The 26,456-nt window shown below is 33.0% G+C and overlaps 1 protein-coding gene across 6 annotated transcripts in view; it reads left to right on the top strand.

The window, feature by feature from the left end:
- Positions 1-26,456, top strand: part of CNTLN (centlein) — a 227,117-nt gene that overhangs the window by 106,140 nt on the left and 94,521 nt on the right. For all 6 annotated transcript variants that reach the window (XR_006741321.1, XM_036434125.2, XM_036434127.2 and 3 more), the window contains 4 exons: positions 5,548-5,724; positions 7,538-7,663; positions 14,219-14,340; positions 15,615-15,731. Coding sequence is in view for 5 of the 6 variants with exons in the window: in XM_036434125.2 (XP_036290018.1) it covers positions 5,548-5,724; positions 7,538-7,663; positions 14,219-14,340; positions 15,615-15,731 (542 nt within the window). In the remaining variant the exon portion in view is untranslated. The remainder of the gene's footprint in view (positions 1-5,547; positions 5,725-7,537; positions 7,664-14,218; positions 14,341-15,614; positions 15,732-26,456) is intronic.

Consider the following 26,456-nt stretch of genomic DNA (forward strand, 5'->3'; position numbering starts at 1 on the left):
ATTAAAAATTACTAGTAAGACAAAACAATTGAATTTACAATTATTTGCAACTGTTGTAGCTTTGATTTTTTTCTATTTATTAAGCAGTATTTCCTCAGCCTCTAGTGTATTAATGCCATACAATGTTGTTTGAACTTAATGCAACATGACTGGATATTTAATTTTTATATATAGTAATTGGCATACCCCTTCAAGTCTTTTGTTTCCTCTCCTTCTATTCTGTATCTTCTACAGGACTTTTTGATCAAACTTATGTGGATCAATGTGAAAAAGTAATTATGCCTTAATAATGGTCAGTTTAAAGAGACTAGTTCCAATTGGAGGTATTTTAATACCTCCTTCACTGATCATTTCTCATCTGATTAAGTATGGTCTAGCACACACCATTATCTTTCAATACTGTAACTGAAAAGTGCACAGGATTTTTGATAATAGAGAAAAATAATTTATAAAATACTAATAATTCTTAGCAAGAAGAGTTAACTTTTCAAAGAGTCTATGATTTTAAGGGCAACAGATAACAATAAACTTCCATAGTCAGGGGGATTGGTTGTCTTGATAAGATTTTAAGGGCAACAGATATTGTAGAATAAACTTTCACAGGCAGAGGGGATTGGTTGTCTTGATTTTACTAAGCCTGTAAAAATAGCACTTAAAAAAGATAAGGATAAGTAAGGATATATGGCGGTATACATACACACACACACACACACACACACACACACACACACACACATATATATATATATATATATATATATATATATATATATATATACACACACACACACCGTGTTTCCCTGAAAATAAGACATCCTCCAAAAATAAGACCTAGCACGTAGAAAGATAAGACATCCCCTGAAAATAAGACCTAGCGCAATTTTGGGAGAAAAAATTAGTATAAGACACTGTCTTATTTTCGGGGAAACAGGGTACTTAAATATATTATTATACTTATATAATTATACATATAATTATTAAGTTTCAAAAACAGGTTTATAGAGTATTGTATGGATAAAGGACGAAAGAGTCACTTAAACAATATAGTAACCTGACAGACATTACTTTAACCAGGTGATCAAAGTCAGTATCAACAGCCAAATGTTAATAGTATGCACCTTTTATATGATATGATGAAAATGGCACTTTACTTCTGTGATCTTCCTACCTCAAACTTATGAGCCCATTCTAATCATGAGAAAAAATATACACAAATTGTAATAGCTGGGGCGTCTTAAATTATGCCTGAATAATAATACTCAATACTGTCACTGATGTAAAAATAAGTATTATCACAGCCAAGAGGTGCTGACTTGACACTAAATGTATTATGGTATGGATCAGATCCTGGAACAGAAAAGTAAATTAGAAAAATAATAAACTCTTGACTTAAGTTAAAAATAATGTATGAATATTGGTTTATTAATGTACCATATTAATTTTAGTGGTGCATAATAGGGGAAACTAGGTGTGTGAGAGTGGGAGGTTTAGGAGAACTAAATTTTTCTGTAATTATAAAAATTAATCTAAAAATAAATTATAAAATATATTTTAAAAATAAATTATATATTTTTTAAAAAGCATGTTAAAAAGCATAATTACAATGGTTGTTCTTTTTTTTTTAAGTCTAAGTAACAATCCCAAATTTATCATTAGTGTACTCTGCGAGATGAAGAGATTATGGAGCAACTTTCATTTATATTTTTCCTATCTATACTTATTCTTTATTTTTAAATATTTTATTGATTTTGGAGAGATAGGAAGGGAGAGAGAAAAAGAGAAACATCCATGTGAGAGAGAAACAATCAATTGCCTCCTTTACATATACCAACTGGGGATTGAATCCACAACCCGACTGAAAATTGAACCGGCAACCTTTTGGTGAATGGGAATGCCCTCAACCAACTGAGCCACACCAGTCAGGTCATGTATTTATTTATTTTAATATGGAACTTTAATTCCCTTTATTTAAAGAAAAATATACATTTTAAAAACATTTAGTGATATGTTCATTGTAAAGAATTTAAGGAAATTCAGATAAATATGAAACAAATAATTCACATATAATCCCTTCTCTCAGAAATAACACTATAACATTTTTTCCAATGCATATTTGCAGAAATCTATTTCTATACACTATATATAATCTTTGGTGGCTTGCTTATTTCACTTAATTATTTATCATTTATATTTTTCTGTATCAGTCCTCAGCATGATTAGAATGCTAAACTAAATACTTGATACATTTTCATTTGTGTTGATACATATTTTAAAATTTCCCTTGAAATTTGTTAGCAGTTTATACTCTCACCACCATGTTCTTCAAATACAGTAATCAAAAATTAAATCTGACAAATATTTTAAAATTATGAGATTTCACTTAGAAATCCAAATTCCTCACTTCTTTTGGAAAATTAGTAGACCTGGGTTTAATAGTTCACATTCCTCTATGCAAACAGTTAGCAGAATAACTACTGACACAAATTGCCTTCTCTCAAAATAAGGCTGAGTGTCATCTGACATTTCACTTATGCTTTAAAAAACGGTTGTGTTAAGAGAAATCTGAAATACTTCTTGTGTATATATATCTAGGAAAGTGATAAAAGGTGTGCTGCTAGAGAGAGGAGAGAAGATCACATTAAAAAATACACTGGGATGTGTGTGTGTGTGTGTGTGTGTGTGTGTGTGTGTGTCTTTATAGCAGTAAATTATATATATATAATTATTATTTTTAATTTTAAAGTTATGTTATTGGTTATTGAGGTCTTTTGAAGGAATCCTTCCTAAGTATGAAATCTTTTACTGTTATAGTGACAATATCTACTGATGGACCATTTTTAATGTCTTCATGAATATTTGAATTATTTATCATTGCAGCTTCCTAACTGAATATTTATGTTTTTGCATTTTTATCAATTGCATTTTAATTTATTGATGACTTACAAAACTCATTTTAAACAACACACGACTGTGTATTGGATATACCAATAAATTAAGTTATATTTTCCTCTTTTATTCTAAATTTTTATTTGATCTTGAACCATTAAAATTTATTTGGAAATGATGGAATATTTGATATATTTTTCATAGTTTTTATAAAAAAGAAATCTGGACAAGCGTTGGCAGTCTTTGAATATTGTTTAGATTGGCATCCCAAGAAAAGGATACGATTACTGGGGCGGGGGGGGAGGGAGGGAAATGGGGTTGGGAGGTAGAGGAGGCTATAGTGGGGAGAAATGGTGATGGACAGAGATTTGACTTGGAGTGGTGAACATACATTGTACTGATGATGTGTTGTGGAATTGTGCACCTGAAGCCTTTATAATTTTGTTAACCTGTGCCATCCCAATAATTTTAAATAAAGGAAAACATTTAAAATAATCTAAAAATGATATAGTTTATACACATTATATATTGGGTTACATAATAAGAATAATAATAAAAGAAGTCAAAATTATATATACACTTATTAAAAGGGCCATGAAAAAATTGGGCAAAGTCCTTTAGAATTTGGAAGGAAAGCCTTAAAGTATTTTATTTTGATGTTCAAAGCAAGGTAATAGAATAAGTTTTTATTATATTTTAAGTGTGGTAATGGTACAATATATGAACAACACTGAGGAAAAGCTTAATAGTATGATAGAATAAAGTTTGGGAAACAAATAAGGTAATTTATATATGAAGGAAATATAATAGTATAAATCACAGATAGGTGCTCTCACTAATTATAAAAATTACAGTTCAGAATTAGGAAAATGTTGCCAATCCCGTAAAAAAAGAAAAAAGTAGCAGTCAAAAATCAGAAAAGGATACTATTTCGCATTCTTGGTTCAGAAAAGTTAGACAAATATATTTTTATCATAGTCTTTAAGAATATCATCGTTTAGGCCCTGACTGGTTTGGTTCAGTGGATGGAGTGTTGGCCTGCGCAGACTGAAGGGTCCCAGGTTCGATTCCAGTCAAGGGCATGTATAATACCTTGGTTGCGGGCACATCCCCAGTAGGAAGTGTGAGGGAGGCAGCTGATTGATGTTTCTCTCTCATAGATGTTTCTAACTCTCTAGCCTTCTCCCTTCCTCTCTGTAAAAATCAATAAAATATATTTACAAAAAGAAAAGAATATTGTTTAGGAAATATGGAGTGCTCTCTCTCTCTCTCTCTCTCTCTCTCTCTCTCTCTCTCTATATATATATATATATATATATATATATATATATATACACACACATATATATATATAACATTAAAATATATATCTATTTTAATTATTTTCAGGGCTACTTGATCCATATTAATATTAGAATCATAAGATTTGATTTTGCTTGAAATCAACAAAAACTGTTTTAACTAACAGTTAGTATATTTTATTTTTGTAAATGAAGTTAATTTTAAATAGCAAATATACATAGATTTTAATGTTTCAAGCATATTCAGTTTGGATGGCTATAGAATTTTGCAGAATGCTAGTTTTTATGAACAGGTTTCTTCAAGCTTAAAGTTTCTGTGATTTCTGTTGTTAAAATGTGGTGCTTCCTGAAACCAGTTTGGCTCAGTGGATAGGGCATTGGCCTGCGGACTGAAGGGTCCCAGGTTCGATTCTGGTCAAGGGCATGTGCCTTGATTGCGGGCACATCCCCAGTAGGGGGTGTGCAAGAGGCAGCTGATCGATGATTCTCTCTCATTGTTGTTTCTAACTCTCTGTCCCTCTTCCTCTCTGTGAAAAACCAATAAAATATATTTTTTTAAAAATGTGGAGCTTACCATTAGCAATTTGTCTGACAGACATAAGAATAAATTTCAAAAGAGAATACTGTAAACTACATTAACAATTCAGAGTTCTTTGAATTGTTATTATTAAATTATAATGCATTAAAAGCTAATTAGGCTTATAGTACTATTCGTTTCCTTTTTCAGTTTTATTTATTTATTTATTTATTTATTTATTTATTTTTAAAATATATTTTATTGATTTTCCGCAGAGAGGAAGGGAGAGAGATAGAGAGCCAGAAACGTCAATGAGAGAGAAACATCGACCAGCTGCCTCCTGCACACCCCCTACCAGGGATGTGCCCGCAACCAATGCACATGCCTTTGACCGAAATCGAACCCGGGACCTTTCAGTCCGCAGACTGACGCTCTACCACTGAGCCAAACCGGCTTAGGCTTTTTTCAGTTTTAGATCCCATGGTATTGCATAACTCTTAATGATCAGATGGTGGATTGAGTATTTCATGAGGAAATACATATACGTATAATCATAAATTTGAAACAATTTTTAAGTCAGTGGTGTGTATTATTCAATTATTAAATCATGCTTTAAATTTGTTCTCTTGCAAGTCTGTATGACAATATTATTTATGAAAATGTTTATACAGACTTTTGGTTGTTTTGTAGAATGATAGAAGTTAAGCTAGTGCTGACTTACAGTTTATTATTGAAATGAAATTTTCATTCTCTGAGTAATTATGACAGGTTATATTTAAATATTTGCATATATGTGAATAATATAAGCTGTAATTGTATTTGCAAATATGCTTTTTAAAATAGGTATCTCAACGGCCATCTTTATCGAGTTTAGAAACCTTAATGGTGTCACAGAAGTCTGAAATTGAGTATTTACAGGAGAGACTGAAAAAAGCAAATGAAAAACTGTCAGAGAACAGATTGATCAGCCAGGGTTCCTCAGAAAAGAACATCTGGACAAGTGTTGAAGGGAAACAAAAGGTAGGGACATTTTTATAATTTTTGTGAATTTGTCAGAACGAAGCTGGCAGTGCAGGCAATAAACTTAAAAAACAAACAGCCACATTTACTTCTCTGCTTTTAAAAAATGTTATGTGCCAAACATTCATTAAAATAATTGGGAGAAGAATTGTTTTCCCCTTTTAAAGACTGAATATATATTCCTACTTTAATTAATGAAATATATTAGTGTTATTATACCTGTTTTGCAGTGATATTCATATATTAATTTATCTATAGATTAGATAAATGCATTAATTAGAAACATTAATCTACATAATAATTTTAAAGTGGTATAGTCACTAATTCAATATTCTAATTTTAATTATAAGAAATAGATATCTTAATTTTTTCATTCAATGATATTTAAATACTGCTCATGTGGAATATAAAATCTTAAATGGAATTTAACATTAATATGTACAGTTATAAATACTGAGATTTAAAGGCATAGCAATAGTGAAAAATAAACAATTTTGTAGCATATTTGTTCTCTATTAATGTCTCAGGTTTCCCTTTCTGTAATATTCATTATATATTCCTGTTATGCTGCAAAAAATTCTTTGAACATTGACTAATATTAAAACTTCATAATATCACATTGTAAATATGTTACTTCTAGACAAAATTGAAATAACTGTTCCCTAAATATAAGTTTTAGACATATCTCTCTCATACTTGTTAGTTCAGCAATAGAAAATAATGTTTTTATTAAGTAGTAAGCCATGATTTTAAGATAATTGTTTTTTGTTCTTTTCAGTTTTTCCTGAGTAGAACAAATTATCTGAATAAAGAAAGCATTTAAAATTAAATCCAGGTTTTTGTGCTACTTTTATTTATTCCCTCTAATGTTAGTAATTTTTAGAAAAAATGAGCTTTATGTATATATGTATGATTATGTACTTTTTTATTTAAGCATAACTGTATTTTATGTTTCTTGCAATTTTGGAGTACTTTCATGGCATTGAGCATTATTTAAGTGAAATAAGACATTCCTAAAATTGAAAGAAAACATTACAGGACCTAATTTGGTTACTTGCTTTATTGCTGAAGTTTAAAAATGCATTGACTTGCTGTTTCATTGCTTTTAACAAAAGTCAAGAAAACAAGACATATTTTTAACAAGGCATATTTTTAACAAAATTTTTTTCTTTCATAAGGATATTCAGTGAGTTTGAACAATATGTTGCTCAGCTTAATAGTTGCTTTTACATATTCCTTCTCCAGATTGGTATATGAAGCTGTACATAATATAAACACACATTCATGTCTCTAGTTAGCCACATTATAGTTAATGACCATATGGTCATTACGGTATAAGATCTACTGTCTGTTGTATTTATATTCCTCAAGCATATTGTTCCTTCAACTTCACAGTGTGTTAAACTATTTCAAAGGGGAAAAAAATCCTTTCCCTCTTGTTTCTGGTTGTCCTATCAAGTGTAACCTTGGACCCTTGTAGAGCAATTAGACCAGCCTCTATCCCCTCCTTTGTAATGAGGTTTCTTGCATTTCTGAGTCTATAACCCTTTAGTCTTCCCTAATGGGACATCATTATTCTGAAAGAAACAATGTAAATGTAAATGAATATTCTCATTAACGAGTCACAGAGAAACCTTTAGCAGTAGCACTGTGGTAATTCCGCTTGTTATTTCTCCGGTATTCCATGCAGGATTTTTTTTTTATTTTTTATAATTCATTATTAGTATTCAAAATTACATGTTTTTGAATTTTGCATGCCTTTCATAATCCAGTGTTCCAACTAGTTCAACCATGTCCTTGTTTTATTCTCCAGGAACCACCTGTGAAACGTTCAAGGTCTTTGTCCCCAAAGAGATCTTTCACAGACTCAGAGGAGCTAAGGAAACTGAGAAAAGCTGAAAAAAAGATTGAAAACTTAGAGAAGGCACTACAACTAAAGGTGAACATTAAATCTTTAGTAATAACCTTACAAAGGTAAAGATATAGAAAGTAAACATTCATTTCACAAATTACTGCTTATCATTTATCTTCCCTGAATTTAAATATATGTATAAAAATGTGTGATCAGTTGGTCTTGTTTTAAGATTTCTGAGGATCATAAAGTAATAAAAAATGCTATTTGAAAACCATCACTTTAAAATTATTTGGGAATATTTTGGCTTAATATTGGAAATACATTTATTATAGTTTCTCAGAGGAAAAAATAGAACTATAGCAACTAAAAAGCAATTTCTTGTGCTTTTTTATATAAGATAAACAAAAAGACAAGTGAGTTAGAAACTATACAACCTAGCTCAGGCCACTTAGTATCCTTTACAGAAACATTACTTAGTCAAAATGGTAAATAAATTACATTATTTTTCCATTTCAATTGAATTTGTTTTAGAATATTTGACATTAGAATTGGCATTCTACCAATGTTTAAGAAGTATATACCTTTCAGCTTATCTTTGCGAGTTTGTATTTTCTAAATTATATTCTGAATTCTATTTCTCAGCAGTTGGTTGTGTATATTGAACCAATGTTAATTGAGGACTTTTATTTTTCTGAGATTTTAATATGGCTAATCTTATCATTTTCATTTACAACTACCTGAAGTCCTGCTCTATTTGAGATTTTGCCACTTAATTGATTCTCAAATAGTTTTATGATATTCTGTGACAAGCCAAATTTACACATGATTAGTCTAACACATTTAAAGCTTAGATACTTTGCATATAATATAGATTACTCTTAGGGAGAAAAAAGTTTGATTTACATTATGTATAATCTAGAACCGTGGTCGGCAAACTCATTAGTCAACAGAGCCAAATATCAACAGTACAACAATTGAAATTTCTTTTTGAGAGCTGAAAGCCGACTTCTGTGCATGGCCCATGAAGTTTCAATCACACTGTATGTGTGTGCCCGCACGTGGTATTTTTGGAAGAGCCACTCAAAGAGCCGCATGTGGCTCACAAGCCACGGTTTGCTACCACTGGTCTAGACCAAAATGTGGTTTAGAGGTACAGTTAGTAATTTCTTTTACCTTTTCACTAAACATTGTATTAATTTCTATTTATTCAGAGTTAAACTATTCTCAAATAAAGGAAAATTATTATGTATTTTTTCTGCCCAAAATAAAATACTATGATTATGACCTCAGTTTGTTAGCAGTTAGCCTACTTAATTTTGTTTGCCTTTGAGTTATTTGCCTATTTATCTGTTTACTCTAGAACTTAATAAAAAATACAGTTAGCCAAGCAAAGTGCTATTCACTTGTACAATAGGAGAAAAGATGTCTTTCAATCACTAAGATCCTTTCTCTAGATAAGAACATGCTGAATGATTAGATAAATCTACTGTTTTAGTGTCGACATTTGGGTATTAGAGGATTTATGGGTGTAGGAACCCCTTTCACATCATGTGCGGTTCAGGGTTCCGGTTCTGAATCAGGTTCTGCAGAAGGCCACACACAAATGAAAAGAGACTAGAAAAGTATTAATTTGGTGATATTGGGGGCCAGGAGGGAGCCTCTAGTGGGAGGACGGACTACTCTCTGCTCTGGCCTTGCTATCCCTTTTATTGAAACTATGGGAAACACCCATAGTCCTTAGGCAGGAAATAACAGAAATTTACATAAGACAAACAGAGGTAGAGGCTGCTCTGCTCAACCGTGAGTGGTTAAAGCAATTAAGGTTGCTGACCAGCCTTCAGGGCTTCCTGTCCACATCTCTCTATTAGTTTAACAGTGATTGGTTTCCAGCATATGGGCATGTTTAGGAAGTCAGTTTATCATTTTCCTCTTGCATAGTTCTTGAAATTCACATACCACGGCTTCTATCCTATATTATTCTGGATTCTTCAGAGAAACAAAACCAATAGGTTATAACCCTTTAATCTTCTTGAATGAGACATCATTATTCTAAAAGATAGAGATGTTATGTATGAAGAGAGAGACATTGATTTACTATAAAGAGTTGGCTCATGTTATTCTGAAGTCTGAGAAGTCCAAGATCTACAGTCATTAAGCTGGAGATCCAGGAAAGCCAATGGAATAGGTCTGGTCTTATCCAAAGTCCTAAGAACCAGGAAAGATGATGGTATAAGTTCCAGTCCCCACCAAGAGAGAAAGAAATCTTTCTTACTCAGCATCTTATTCTATGGATTGGATGAAGCCCATCACATTACAAAGGGCAATTAAAAAAAAATATATATATATATATATTTTTTTTTAATTGATTTCAGAGAGACACACAGAGACAGAAACATAAATGATGAGAGAGAATCATTGATTGGCTGCCTCCTGCATGCCCCACACTGGGGATCAAGCCCACAACCCAGGCATGTGCCCTGAGCCGGAATGGAACCGTGATCTCCTGGTTCATAGGTTGATACTCAACCATTAGGCAATATCGGTCGGGCAGAGCAATCTGCTTTTTTACTCTGCTAGTTTAAATTTTAATTTCATGCATAAACATACTCACAGATACACCCCAAAATAATTATTAACTAACTAAATATCTAGGCAATGAAGTTGCCATATAAAATGAACCATAAAATATCCCCTTTAGTTGTAGCAGATATCCACTCATTTGCCCCCAGTATTCTGTAACCCTTGCCTTTGGGATATTTTTAAAGCTATCTTCCTCCACCTCTTTAATTTCTTATTTCAGAAATTCTCAGTAGCATTCTAATAATTTATTTCCTCATTTCTTTTATCTAATAACAGGTCTCTTACATGAAGCCTCAAGTTTATTTTTCAAAGTAACATTGACTTTCAGACCATTTATTTTTCATCTATATTTTTTCTATATTTCTTTTTCAAGTTTATGATAATCATGAATTTTAAACGTATGTTTTCTGTCACACATTAGCAAGATAAGGCAAAAATGGGAGCAATATTTTTTTTTTGCATGTCATCATTTAGTAGGGAAAAATTTCTTATTTTAAAAAAGTAAAGGAGTTGCAAAAAATGGGTTCTGTAATTCAAGTGCATATAACAAAAGAAGTGGGTAAACAAAACCTATATTGTAAAGCAATTCTAAGGAGAATGATTGGGCCCAGGGTGCTTTTTAATTTACGTATATACACTTTGATACATTGAAATGATTGTCTTTATTAGATCAGCCATAAATCATGAATATTATTTTAATACTACTTTTGAGTTTTGTAAAAATATTAACACACTCTCTTGCTCAGTTTTCTTTTGTGGCTAATTGTACAAGTTTTCAAGATAGGTAACCAGTGATGTAATAAAAAAGCCAATAGTAATATAAGCAATGAAACCTATTACAAAAACCCCATCCAGCTTCAAATCCTGACTTCATGAATGTAGTGAACTGACAACTTACAAAGTATAATTTGGAAAGCAATGCATTAGAGCTCTATGAAATTCATACTATCCTTGAGATCACTAACGCCATGAATCTCTGCTCTACTAACTTCCATGCATTTAGCAACTTGATTCCTTTAGTACTTTTTTATGCCATTTAATAACATCAATATATCTTCTGATTATAGTTTATGTTTTATTCTTTTAATGCTTTCATATTTGTAACTTTATATATTCTGCTGAAATTAAAAATCCATGGAGTACTTGCATTTTATAAATCTTACTCTCTTTCCCTGAAGATTGAGCCAATGTTTCATTAACAGTGTTTATACTCTCAGTTTGTCTTATGCCTGTCAAGGAGCCTTTCTTCAACTAGAAGATTAGATTAAGAATCCTTCGGTTCTTATGAACTCAAAGTAGAATTGCATATATCATTGAAGAAAGTTAGTTGATACAACTTTCCTATTTTTGAATGTTGTTTAGATTTGTTTGTACATAGAAGTTAAAAATAGAAGTTGGAGCCTCTAGTTTAGCTAGTTTAATTGCAAAATACATAAAAGGTACTCAGCAAATGTTTTATTGAATGATCTAATAAGTGGATCTAATTCATTGACTGACCATTTCATGTTTTTGTGTGTTCTCTTAGGAAAATGTAGTGATTAGTGATGTTACATATATTTTTTATTCCTTATACTTGATTTTGTTAAAAAAACAAAACAAAAAACTTTGGGGGTAATAATTCCCAACTGAATTGCAGTTGTTTTGACTTAAGCTATTATAAGTAAAAATGGGACCTAAATAATCATAATTCAAGCTACACTTAACTTATATTTTTAGAATATTATAAAATTTTTTGATTATTCTTTATAAACATTTATTTTGAGATATATAAAACTTTTGACTGATATATATCTGTTCTTACAGTAAAATAAGAAAAACTTTTATTTGAACTCTATATAATCTATCTAGCTAACTAGACTATATTTATATAACATTTTTTAATCCTTATCTGAGGATGTGTTTATTGATTTTTGAGAGAGAAAGCAAGAAAAAAACAATCAGTGTGTGAAAGAAACATTGATTGGTTGCTTCCCATATGCTCCCTAACCCGGGATTGAACCTGCAACCTTTTGCTGTACCGGATGCTGCTCCAACCGACTGAACTACCTGGCCAGGACTTTACTGTTTTGAAGTAGGATAAAGTAACAATAGTCTGTAGGATTAATTTAACCCATGTATTACAGTTGAATATTAGCATTATCAAAGCACAAATTAATGGATGAACCTTTAGTTAAAATAATTATTATATATTATGTCCATGAAATTAATTGATCAAATCTCTAACTTGATTTCATTTTAAATAGTTTAGATTTTAATAATTTTATAAGAATTATATAAACATTCTAAGATAAAAGAGCTGTGGTACATTTACATAATGGAATACTACTTGGCTATAAAAAAGAAGTTTTTATTGGTCTCGACAGCCTGAGTAGACCTGGAAATTATTATGCTAAGCAAAATAAGCTAGTCAGAGAAAGACAGCTATCACATGATCTCACTTATATGTGGAATCTAAAGAACAAAATAAACTGACAAACAAAATAGGAGTAGAGTCATGGATAAGTGGTACAGACTGACAGATCTCAGAGGGAAGGAGTTTGGGAAGGACTAGAAGAGAGCAACCAAAGAATGTATGGTATATTCATATATCCATAGTAACTGGACAAAGAGAATAATGTGGTGAAGCCCCAAAGGGGACAGGCAGAGTGATGGGAGGCTAAAGGACTTCAACTCCTATCAGCACTTAATACCCTGTATTTAGGCTCTTAAAATATTGGTCTTAGGTTGAAATGAACAAAAATGAATTCAGAAGCTGGGATTTTTAACTATGATATGAACCATGTTACTTTTTAGCACTTGGTACACAAATGACTCAAATACTTCTAATAACTATTTAATAGAATTACTGAAGTTATCGCCTAGACATTTATTCAGAGTAGAATGAAAAAGGTAGAATTGCAATAAAATAATGCAAACTAGATATTATCTTACTATTGATAAGAGAAATAGATAGTCAAGGAAAACAGTGAATTTGGCTTCCAAATGATAAGAACCATAAGGAAGCTGAGTTATGCTTTGTGCCCCTGTAGAGCAATCACAGTGCTCATTTAATTTAGTCATCATAGTTTAAATCTCTGTCCTTGTATATTTAAGAGAAAAAGAAATGGAATTAATTTATATACTGTTCTTAAGATTATGCATGCAGCTAACAGGAGGAAGCTTCAGGAATGGAATTCAGATCTTTCTGACTGCCATGTGCCTACTATCTAAACTCACTATACTATTAGAGAGTATCTCTTGACCTCACTAAATAAGTATATAAGTTCCTTCATACAGAAATATGAGAACTTAAAAAACAAATTTGAAATTCTCAATGGTAAAAAAAACTCAAGAATTTACTTACTTTACTTTGAGAAACATAGTTCATAAGTATAATATTATAAATATATCCTCTGAATTGAAAATTTGGCCTTTATAAGTTCATTTTGTGGTTATATTGTATCTAAAAATAAATATTTATTGTATGTGCTTTATTTAAGACAACTCTTTAACTGAGTAATGTTTGTTTGTCTATTTCATGACCTCTCCAACTTTTCCATTTTAGTTCTTCGTGGTACAACCCAAAAGGCTAACTCCTAGCATAGGGTCAAACTGATTTTCTTCCTCATGTGTAATTATTGTGTCTTGCAACAGACTAATCATGAATACATGGGCTGAAGAATATTAAAGCCACTTATATAAATTATATGTTCACTTATAATTAACAAACTAATCAGGTTAATATATAGACAAATTCTTTTGTGAAAAATAAAAATAAAACATCTATAATATGGGCTTAATAAACATTTGTATGTATTAACAACAGGGAAAGAAAACTAATTTGATAGCAAATATTTGAAATTACTTAATCAGCTTTAAAAAAAATCAATGAAAGTCAAATTTATCAAGCAATCTTGTGACTTTAGGAATACTTTTTTTCTTAAATTACATAAGTAGCATAAATTCATTCATATTTATAAATTATTCTAAATTTCATATTTTGATAGGAAACCTTTTACATGTAACATTATGCTAATACTTACTTCAGACTTGTGTGCTTGCTTTTTTTGTGTTCTATAGAGCCAAGAAAATGATGAGCTAAGAGATGCCCATGAAAAACGCAAGGAAAGGCTACAGATGTTACAGACCAACTACAGGGCAGTAAAAGAGCAATTAAAACAGTGGGAAGAAGGCAGTGGCATGTGAGTTACATAGCTCGTAAAGGCATTTCCCTAAATATTAAATGGAATGGAGTAGCATCAGATAAGTGTTTTAATGGCTTTTGTTTGATTTTAAAGAAATTATTTGTTAAATCTTTATTGTGAATTTTTAAATAGAGAATACAATAAATGGAAACAGAAATTTGCTAGCAATTACAGGTTTTTCTACCATTTGCAGAAATTATTAGCATAAGTAATTATGAATTCTTATATATATTTTTACTTCATTAGTGTAGCTTAATAAATGCTATAACTTAAGGCAAAAATTGTTCATTGTTCATATTTATCTGATTGAAAACTATTTTAAATAAATAAAATATTGGTGTTACATATTTATGACTCAAAAAGTAAGTTTTCATTGAAAGAGAAATGTGAAGTTCACACATATATAGTTAACTACCTTAAAACTAATTAAACTTAGTATGTAATTTGAAAATCTTTACTATTCATTAGTTTGTTCTGCAGCTTATCTGAATGAATTGGAGGTCTCAGTTCAATTGCTCTTGAACAGGTGTTCAGATGTTGGTTAGTCATAAGTGACTCCCCTGTTAACAGTATCAACAAAGGGGAAAGGACTGAATGAGTACAGAAAATCTACTTCCCTCTCATTTTTTGAGAAGGTTCCTTTAGGACAGTGTTGATGGTACACATTGGTCTATTCTATAGAGAAATACTATTTCTAAATTGGCCAGTACAGCACTTTTACAAAGTAAAAACGAAGAGTTTATGTACAGAAAATGAAAACATAAAAGGCATTTGGCATGCTTTGTAGATCTAATTGTCACATCTAATTTTCTTTCTTTGAAGAATGGAAAATGTTTCATATTGCTTGTCAGTAAAGCAGTGATATAATAATTTAGATGCTCACCTAACTTTTTAGTAGTCACTGCAAGTATGAAAACTACTTTCTACTTATATTCACTGATAATAGCTTGATTGACTATAGCCTTTTTTAGAAACTGTGACAATCTTACAATGTATGTTTTATTACTAGTAGAATGAATGAGAAAAATATAATAACATGTGTCTGCTTGAAAGTTTGCTTTCCACAATAACAGTTTAATGTTTTAGGAAATTATGATACAGGATTTTAATTTCTATGTACTTGGGTTTTAGGGAATTAATTCCATAAATAGTGAGCTTGAATTAGCTGTTTGGTCAATAGATATTTTTAAAATTTAGGGAATATTTATATGGATTTTTATTGCACTTTGAATATGTTAAGGAAGAAAGCAACTTTATTTTTCTGATTTCAGTCCTATTTTTAAAATAAAGAGAGCAGATCCCCAACAACTTAGACAAGAAGATTCTGATGCTGTTTGGAATGAACTGGCCTATTTCAAAAGAGAAAACCAGGAACTAAAGATTCAAAAGTAAGGTTTTTTTTTTTTGTTTTTTTTTTTTTTGTCTTAACAATATGGGCTTAGAATAAACATTTGGGAGAAAGTTTTTGTGAATTAAAGGCCCTGAGAGAAATGCTTAGAAAATTTGGAAATGAAATCATGTTTTTTTAGGCTAGTTAAAATGTTAAAAAAGGACTAGTTTGTAAAATATATATGTATAATGCAATAACATGTTGCACATTAGCTAGCTCTAGCTGCAACTACATAATATGATCTAGGGATTGTGTTAATTAAAGTGGCTCTCATCTGTTGGAGGTGTCGCTCTTCATTAGCCTGTATTTTAGACACTGCCGTGCTTCATTTTTGGAATGAGGTGGAGAGGGGATAACCTAGCCAGCCATCCTTGTTTGATCTCCTAGATACATACGCAGTGCAGAATGCCTGAGCTCTCTTGGTTCCCTGCCCTGTCCTGCTAATCCCAGTTGAGCTCATTATGGTGTAGCCTTGCTGCTACTCTTGGAGCCAGAGCTGTCCAAGCTAATTACTGGTAGCAGCAGAACTGCCTGTTAAGGGTCTGGTATGTATCTGCTAACATGGTCCTTGGTAGTGACCTGCAAAAGACACTAGGGAATTGCTTTCTTTCTTGTTGTGCACTGCCTGTCCTTAGGGCTTAATGCTGATCCCTCACATAGGTCTTTTAGCTGCTATAAGTATAAAACTTGATGAAGGATTCTCATATTTTAGAAAACATACAGTTTTATTCATTGATCTTATAATTCACAGGCTATTATATTCAGCTTAGAAAAAAAAAGAGTACTTTTTTTTAAACAAAAAGGAGATAGAACAACATAATTAGTTCTTTTGCTACTTAACTATTTGCTCATTTAGAGTTAATTTTTGATATCTAGAGCATGCATTTTTGGGGAAAGCCTGGATATTTTTTAGATTACTAGAATATAGCATTATGTGTGGCATAATATAATTAGATATTGAATTTTCTTAGCTATAAGTAAAAATCTTATATACTATATAATACCACATGTAACTTCAGATTACTATTTTTTCTATGTAATTGTAAATATTTGAGCAAATGATCATATTGGATTTAAATGTATACTTCCAATTACCTCTTAAAGTGTACTACACTCTATTAGTGCTAATTTCTCGATGCTAATAGTAGTCTCTTATCTTGAAAATAATTTTATAAATTTGTCCCAGAAACATTCCCTGATAATTTCAATGGCTCTATTGAGTTATAATTCATAAGGCATATAATTCACTATATAAAGTGAATAGTTCAATAGCTTTTAATATATTTGAACAGTTGTGCATCACAATAAATTTTAGAAAATTTTCATTAAGCCCCCCTCCCTAAAATCTCAACATCATTTAGCTGTAATCTCCCCAATTCTTCCACTTACCATTCCCTCCACCTACCAGCAATAGTAACCACTAATCTACTTTCTTTGTCTATGGATTTTCCTATATTGAACATTCTATATGAATGAAATTACATAACTTTTGTTCCTTTGTGACTAACCTCTTTTCACTCCGCATAATGTTTTCCTAATGTTTATCCATATTGTAGTACATACCAATTCATTCTCTGGTAATCTTTAGTGTTATTTTTGTCTACATAAATGAAAGTTAATTTTGAACGAAGTGAATTAGGTGAGAAAACTGATTTACTTAGTTGCGAAATCTAGTCTATTCAAGAAGACTCCAGACAGAGTTTAGCTATAAATGGGGATTATTATTTGGGGTTTATTCATCAATGAAATAGAACTAAAGAAAAAATAATGAGGCCTGTTTAAGAAAGCAAGAGAACTGTTAGAACATTCTGCTCATTCAGCAATGTGTGTATGTTACAGGTAGCTCTTTGAATTAAATGTTAAGAGTCATTACAAAAAGTGTGGAATTTTTTCCTTCCTGAAATCTGTTTAAATTCATTTGTGATAGCCATTTGTAAATGTAAGTATTAACTTAGTTAAATGTAGTGAAACTTGGGTTAATAAACTTTAAAGAATGAAAAATAGCTGATATAAACTTTAAATCATATAGTAGTGCTTTGTGGGGGGAGGGTTGAGTTATTTTGTGAAACATTTATTTTAGTTAATGAGTATATTTGAGCTACTGCTCTGTGACAGGTACTCTGCTAGGTGAATAAAATAAGAGTATTAGACACTTTTGTAATCTCAAGGAATGTCCTTGGAAACAAGTTCAGTATTAAATGTTCAAATGAAATATGATCCTATCTAACAAAGATGGATATGCATGTTGACCGTCACTCAGTCACAAATATGGAGATGCCCATAGCCATGAGATGGTGGTTCTCAGTCCTCTCAGCCCCGCTGGAGTCCCCCAGACTTTTTAGTCCTCCCTGCAGTGAGGGACAAATCGGCCCCTCTCTGACAGCAGACATCAGGGCCCTGTTTGCCCCTGGCTGCTACAGCCAGGGACAAGCAAGTCCCTGCCAAGAGCAGACACCAGGGTGAGCAGACAGCAGGGCCCTGCTTGTCCCTGGCTGTGGCATCCAGGGGCAAGCAGGCCCCCGCAGAGAGCAGACACTAGAGCCTGCAGCAGCATCAAGCAGGCAGGTCTGCAGAGAGCAGAGAACCCTGGGAAAAGGGCTTAAACCGTCAGTAGGACATCCCCTGAGGGCTCCCAGATTGGAGGGCTCAGGTCAGGCTGAGGGACCTACCCCTGTCCCCATGCATGAATTTCATGCACCGGGCCTCTAGTGTTAAAATAAAACTAAAAGTATTATAGTGGAACAAGTCTTACAAATGTAAATATTTTATTCATTAAAATTTGTTTATAATGAGGAAATAATTTATTTGCTTTTTAAAATTTTATATATAATAAGTGAAATTTTTAGCATATAGTGTTATGAGTTATAACATATAGTATATAAATTTATATTTATGTTTATATTTATGTTTATATTTATATTTATACAATAGATTTGAGTAAGACCACTATTGGGATATGAACTAGTTTCTTTACTTCAAAAAAATTTCCTTTTTCTGCCTTTTTGTAGTCATAGTCAAATCCCTAACTCCTGGCAACCACTGAAATATTCTTCCTCACAATGGCTTTGCTTTTTTTCAGAATGCCATGTACATGGGATTATATAAGCTTTACCTTTTTGAGACTGGCTTCTTTCACTTAGCAAAATGCTTTTAAGATTCATTCATATTGGTTCATCCAGTTTGTTCCTTTTTATTGCTATTGTATGGATGTTCCAAAGTGAATTTATTTCTATCCTAGAGAACATTTGGATATTTTCCTGTGTTTTTTTTGTTTTGTTTTGCTTTGTTTTGTTTTGTATTTTAATTATGAATAGACCTGCAATATATGGGTTTTTGCATGAGAATAATTTTTTGACTTTTTAAGGGAAATATTCTTAGTTGCATTACTGATATATGGTAAGTGCATATATAACTACTGGAGGTCTGGTACATGAGATTTGTGCATGGGAGTGGAGTATCCCTCAGCCCAACCAGCATCCTATTCAATCTGGAACCCCTTGAGGGATGTCTGACCGCCCGTTTAGGGATCGGGCCTAAATGGTCTGTTGGACATTCTGCTCACAATCCAGGACTGTTGGCTCCCAACCGCTCTCCTGCCTCTGCCTTATTGCTTCTTACCGATTCTACCTGCCAGCCTAATCAATGGCTAATTGCTCCCCGGTCAGCCCGATTGCCCCAAACTGCCCTCCCCTGCAGGCCTGGTCACCCCCAACTGCCTTCCCCTATTGGTCCAGTCAATCCTAACTGCCCTCCCCTGATAGCCTGGTCACCCCTAACTGTCCTCCCCTTCAGGTCTTATCCCCCCAACTGTCCTCCCCTGAAAGCCTGGTTCCCCCCCAAACTGCCCTCCCCTGCTGGCCTGGTCCCCCCAAACTGCCCTACCCTGCTGGCCTGTTTTCCCCCAACTTCCCTCTTCTGCTGGCCCAATCACCCATAATTGTCCTCTCTGCTGGCCGATCACCCACAATTGTCCTCCCCTGCAGCCTGGGTCCCCCACAACTTTCCTCCACTGCAGGCCTGTTCTCCCACAACTTTCCTCCTCTGCAGGCCTGGGTCCCCCCCAACTATCCTACCCTGTAGTCCTGGTCCCCCCCACCCCCACCCCCAACGGCCCTCCCCTGCTGACATGGTTTCTCCCATCTGTCCTCCCCTACAGGCCTGGGTTGCCCCCAACTCCCTTCCTTTGCTGGCCTAGTCTCCCTCAACTGCCCTCCTCTGCCATCCTGGTCACCCCCAACTACTCTCCTCTCCTGACCTGGTCACTCCTAATTGCCCACAACGGCCCTCCCCTGCAAGCCATCTTGTGGCGGCCATCTTATGTCCACATGGGGGCAGCCGTCTTTGACCACATGGGCACAGCCATCTTGTGTCTTGGAGTGATTGTCATATTACTCTTTTATTACATAGGATAAGAAATTTCCAAATTGTTTTCCAGAGTAGCTATACCATTTTTCATCCCACCAGGATGCATATGGATCAAGTTGTTCTAATTCTCATCAGCATTTAGTGTTGTCATTATTTTTTTTAATGCATTGGTATCTCATTGTGATATTAATTTGCATTTCCTGAATGGCTAATGGTATTGATAATTTTTCACATGCTTATGTGCTGTCTTTATATATATATATATTTATTTATTTGAGTTTCTATTCAAAATGTTTGCCCATTAAGAGCTGATAATTATTAAATCAATTAAATAATCTTTGTTTTTTTATATAATCTTAATATAAGTCCTTAATCAAATATGTGATTTGTAAATATTTTCTCCCACTCTTTAGATTACCTTTTCATTCTCTTAACAGTGTCTTTTAAATGACAAAAGTTTTCATTTTTATGCTCAACTTAATAATTTTTTTTCTTTTATGGATCATAGCTTTGATATTATCTCTAACTATTTTTCTGACCTGAGGTAATAAGTATTTTCTCCCACGTTTTCTTTGAAAGTTTTATATTTACCTCTGTGATCCATTTTGAGCTAATATTTGTATAGGTTTTAAATTACAGGTTGAAGTTTATTTTGTATTTTTTGCAAATTTTTGTCCAGTAATATGAACATCACTTTTGAAGACTGCTTTTTCTCTAATGAATTGCCTTTGTAACTGTCAAATCTTAACTGAATATATTTTCTGTCAGCCTACTGCAGATTTTATTTATTTCCATTAATCTTAATCACTAAACTTTAGTGAACACCACATTGTCTTGATTACTGTAGCTTTCTGAGGAGTCTTAAACTTAGTGTGAGTCAAGTAGTTTCATTCTTTTTCAAAATTGTTATGGCTTTTCTTTCCTTTCCCATATAAGTTTTAACTACAAAAATAGGTAAGGAAAAATAGCTGTGGCTACCAAAACAATGTTGGAATCTTAGTTTAAATTGTGCTAAATCTATTGACCAGCTTGTAGAGAATTGATGTATTAATATGTTGAGTCTTCTATTTCATGAATATGGCATATTTCTTAATTTACTATAATTTCTTTTATCAATGTTTTATAGTTTTATCATGTAGATTCTATATATTTAATACTTTTGTTAGATATTTGTTAAAAATGGTGAAGGGATTAAACAAAATAAAAACAAAACAATTCATAGACACAGACAGCAGTATGGTGATTATGAGGGAAAGGGGATTGGGGTAGGTAGAAAAAGGAAGAGAGGGATAAATGGTGACAGGAGACTTGACTTTGGGTGGTGAACACAACACAGTACAATATAGAAATGATGCATTATAGAATTGCATACTTGAAACCTATATAATTTTATTAATTAATGTCACCCCAGTAAATTCAGTAATTTTTTTTTAAAGTAGAAAAAACAGTATTTTCATTTTGGAGCTATTATAAATGGTATTATTTGCTAGTATATAGAGTAGCTTACATTTTTGCATGCTGATATACCTATACTACAGACCTGGTGCATGAATTCATGCACAGATCAAGTCTAGCTAGCCCACCCCCATAGGGGCCAATAGGGTGAGACCAGTGAGGGGGAGGGGCCATGGGTGGTTGGTGGGCCGGCCCCACTCACTGGTCTAGGGTACAATTTTCATATTAGCCTTTTATTATATGTAATTGTTAATATCTTAGAACTAACTTTGCCATGTTGTTATTTTGTTTCCTCTGTTTCTCTTTTCCTTCTTTCCAATGTGTTACTTGAACATTTTTTTTAGAATTACCTTTTTGTTTGTCTATAGAGTTTTTGAATATATCCCTTTAAGTTAGTTTTTCAATGTTTGCTCTAAGTGTAATATATACATAACATTACGGTCTGCTGGTATCAACATTTTACCATTTTAGGTGGAATGTAGAAACCTTAATTTTATATTTGTCCCTTTGTGCTCCACCCTTTATTATATACTTGTCTTAAATATTTTCTCTAAATACATTGGAAAACTATTTAGATTTGCTTTAATTTTCAAACATAATTTATTATTTTTCTCTCTTTTCTACTTCACTTTTGGTTCTTACCTGAAAATAAGTGTGAGTATCCAAAATATGTGCAAATAATTACTTTTTGAGGAACTACCAAACTGTTTTCATAGTAGCTATATTGTGTTACATTTCCACCAGGAGTCTATTAAGGGAAGATTCCACTTTCTCCACATCTTTGTTAATACTTGTTATTTTCTTTTTTCTTTCTCTTAAGTTATAATCATCTTATTGAGTATGAAATGATATCTTTTTGTAGTGTTATTTGCATATTCTTTTTCTTAGACATTTCTGAATATTATTTTCCATTCTGTAGTTTTTTCTTTCTTTCTTAATACAGTCCTTTTATGCACAAAAGTTTTTAATTTGGATGAAGTCCAGTTTATTTTTTCTTTTTATGCTTAAGGTTTGGGCATTATATCTATATAGCCATCACCAAATCAAAGATTATGAAAATTTATACCCATGTTTTTTTCTGTTTTGTAGTTTTAACTCATATTTATATGTTCAGTTTATTTTTTAGTTATTTTTTTTTTTTAAATTTGGTGTGAAGTAGGGGCCCAACTTTATTCTTCGCCTTGTGAATATCCAGTTGTCCCAGGTACTATTTTTATGGCTTTGGCAAACAGTCTATAATATCACAGATAAGAGTTAATGAAATGAACTAATAAGTTGAAAATTTAAATATATCTGTTCTTGAGAAATCAGTCTGCCTGTAACATCACAGGTTATCATAAGCCAAATGCAAAGAATTTCTGAGTTATCAAGGGTTGTACAAGTTATCAGGGTCCTTTAAGAGACAATAGATTTCAAGGCTATGTGGCAACAGGCTTGACTCTCAGTTACTTTATGATTCAGAAATAGGGACAAGAAATTTGTCCAGTGAGACTGAAGTCTTTAAAACTAAATTCATCTGTAAAGTATTTTTAACTAAGAGTGTAGGGAGTTTTAGAACAAGATTAGCACAAAACCTAATTCGTTGTTGAGCTAGAGCCCCAAATACCAGAGTTCTTTATACTAATCCTTTTATCTGTCTGTAGAAGACTTCAGAATATGGTGCAAATTAAGACTTATAGATAGGCTTTTAGAATTCACTCAAGAGATTGTTGAAGTATTGGGGCCTGGAAGCAAGTAAATAATTTTAGCTAAGTAAACAATATGTTAAATAGGCCTTTCAACTATGGAGATTTATCATATTAGTTACATATAACCAAATCTGTGTGACCCTTTGTATTGCTTGTGCTTTCATTCACTAGTTGTAAATATGCTGGGACCTGGAACTAAAATATTGAGCAAAACACATGGCTCCAGGTAGGCTTCACAGGGCTTTAGTTTGACACCACAAATAATCATCAGAAGAATTCTTATGTAGATTTCTTTAGCTCTTTTTCCTTGTAGCTTCCTCCTCCCCAATGGCATGTAAATTATAGGTTATATAGGGCAAATATCTCGAGACACTGGGGTGAATGTATATAATAAATCATTTCTTCATGTCTTTGCCAACATCCCTCTGTCTAGTTGTTACTGGGGCAAATGCATTTCAAAGATACATGCAGAGGAGGATGAAGTGTAGTGACCAGATTTATGAGAGCAAAAACAGAGGACTGCCACCAGGTTCCTGATGTTTCATCCATGGCCAGGTGGCTCAGCTCAGTCTTGCTGCAGAAGAAGTCCAGCCTCTGGGGCTGCAACAAAACCAGGAAGAGACCAGAAGCCAGAGCTGCCTTGCCATTAGCCTCACATCCAAGGCTCTCGTAGTTCAGCACAGTCTCTGCTCCCATCTGTCCAGCTTTCGGTGCTGCGCATCCTCCTCCTACTTGCTTGCCACACCCAGGCCCCTGTGGCTGCTATGAAGAGTCCCTAAAGCCTTTGTTAAGCTTTGATTATATTACATTGGCCATAGGGGAGAGTTGGTTTTCTTTCAAACTATCTCTGTCCTTTTTCTTCCCAGGCTTGTGCTGGCCCCTCCCCCTACCCAGTCTCTTTCCTGGACCTTCTGGGGTTCCATGCCGTTATTCTATCTGATTTTTTTTTTTTTTTCAGGCTAACCTTCTTCCCTTTTTGATCCCAATTTTGGCTTCTAATGTGCATGCCTCACAGTTCTGTTTTGTCATCTGACTTGTACTGCACATAAGCTTAGTGGAAGGACCTCCCCCTGCCCGTCATGGCTTCTACTGTGCATGTGCCCAGCAAAGGAATTTCCCCCTGGGCTGGTTCCACTCCAGCCTCCTGGTTTGCAGGACCAGATTGGTTGTTTCCTGGGGAGATTGGAAAGCTGTTCACTCCTGCCTGCTTCTGCATACTCAGGGACTTTAGTCCCTTTGGCTTAGGATGTGGTTGTCCCCTGGGATGTCTGTGAAGCTGTCGCTTCCTAGTGAATCCCATTTAATTAGATGTCTAGCTCCATTCTTTTTTGTTGATACCTAGCTTGCTACCTATGCTAACAGTCTTATGGGAAAGTAAACAGGGGGTCATTCCACCTTAGGGCTCAGGAACTGAAACATAATTTAAGTCAAGATGTTCATTCTAGCCTCCTAGAGGTCTGGACCATCTGACCTTTAGTCATGTCTGGGTTTACTCTCTCCTGCTGCCTCAGAGTTGCTGATTATCTGGGCAAAAGACTGAGTGGATGGGGGATAATTTCTAGAGCTAGGATTTAAAATTTAATCAGTTATAAGGACCCTCAGTTTCACTCTGTTGATTTTGTAACCTTCAGAGATCATAGTTCTCTGCTGCTTATTGTCTAGCATTTAAATATAGTCATTTTATGTAATTTGTTCAGTAAGTAGTAGACTCTGAATTGTGGTCCTCAGACTCAACAGAGTATAAAATTGAAACCTCAGGTTAAGTGGGTTGTTTGTAGATAGGCAATATTCATCTGGCTCAGGAATGCCTGGGCATTGACTCTGTCAGCCCCTCCTTCAAACACCCAGTAAGATGTGGTTTCTTGAAACTTAGTTTGACTTAAGAGTAAGTGGCCCCTGATGTTTATAAATACTTCTTATTAGAAGTAGGGATTGTGTGAGTTATTTGTGAAAAAAAGAATATGCTGTAAGTATAAAATAAAGAAGCAAGAAATAACATTACCAGCAACTGTAGCCCTTTGTTCTGCTGGGTTAGTGATTTGAGAGCCAAGGAAAACTAAATTGAGATGAGCTACATCTGCTTTTTCTTTGTGTGGCCATCTTGCTTCAGTTTGTTCCATGTCGTTAGCTAAACAAAGTAGGAACCTAATCCAAACTCTATTTGATTACATTTTCTGTATTTCTCTTTTTTACCTCTTCTCATTTGAAAATTTTATATTTGTTTTTCATTCTTTAAATGCTTTTTCTCGAAATTATAGCATACACCATTTACTTGACAAAGTCTGAAGTTCATAACTACCTCTATTCTGGTACAACAATGAATGCAAAGATTTTTCAATGCTTTAACTCGGATCCTTTCCACGTTCTTATATCATTTTGTTGTTCAGAACTTCAGTTCTAACTTATTTTATATCTACCTTCACTTCAATATTGTTATGATTGCTGTGAATAATAATGCTGTTTAGTTACATGTATACATTTACTAATGTATTTCATCATCATTGCCTATTTTGTTTCTTTCAATGGTTTCGAGTTCTTTTCTTAAATTATATTGTTAATAGCTCTTTCATCTATGATGCATGAATAGTAAACCTTGGAATGTGGAAAATATTACTTATTTTTCTTTTAGCTTTTTTTGTTTATGAGAAGTTTGTTTTCATTCCAAAATTCTTTAGTTGTTAATTGATTTTTGTTTACAATTTGGTGGGTTTTAAAATTATCTTTTTCAGTTTCACTGTTTCTAAGTGTGATTAGTTTTATTTATCCTGTTTGCATTCTTTTTATCTTTTCTTTATCTATTCATACTTTTCCTCACTTCTCAATTTTTAGTGGTCATATTTTGGAATATTGTTTCCCCACCCCCAAATCTTCTCAGATATTTCTTAGAATAATTTTTATTAGGTGTTTTCTGGACATCTCATTCCAACATACTTTATATTGTTACTGTTTTTCTTTTCTTTGTTTCTTTGTGTGGTTTTTGATTTTACCAATTTTCATTAGCTTTGTCTATATTTAATTCACCCACTGAGTTTTAAATTTCAATTATGTTATTATTATTAATAAATTTAACTTATTTAGCATTTCTCTATATAAAAGTTTATATAATTATTTTTATTTGTCTTCTTTTGTTCCATAAATCCCTGATCTTTTTAATATGTTTGTCACCTCTTTTTCTTTTTTTCATCATTTTAAAAACTCTAATTTAAATAAAAAAT

The sequence above is a fragment of the Pipistrellus kuhlii genome, unplaced genomic scaffold (genome assembly GCF_014108245.1).
Source record: "Pipistrellus kuhlii isolate mPipKuh1 unplaced genomic scaffold, mPipKuh1.p scaffold_m20_p_12, whole genome shotgun sequence".
In the NCBI taxonomy this organism is placed as follows: Eukaryota; Metazoa; Chordata; class Mammalia; order Chiroptera; family Vespertilionidae; genus Pipistrellus; species Pipistrellus kuhlii.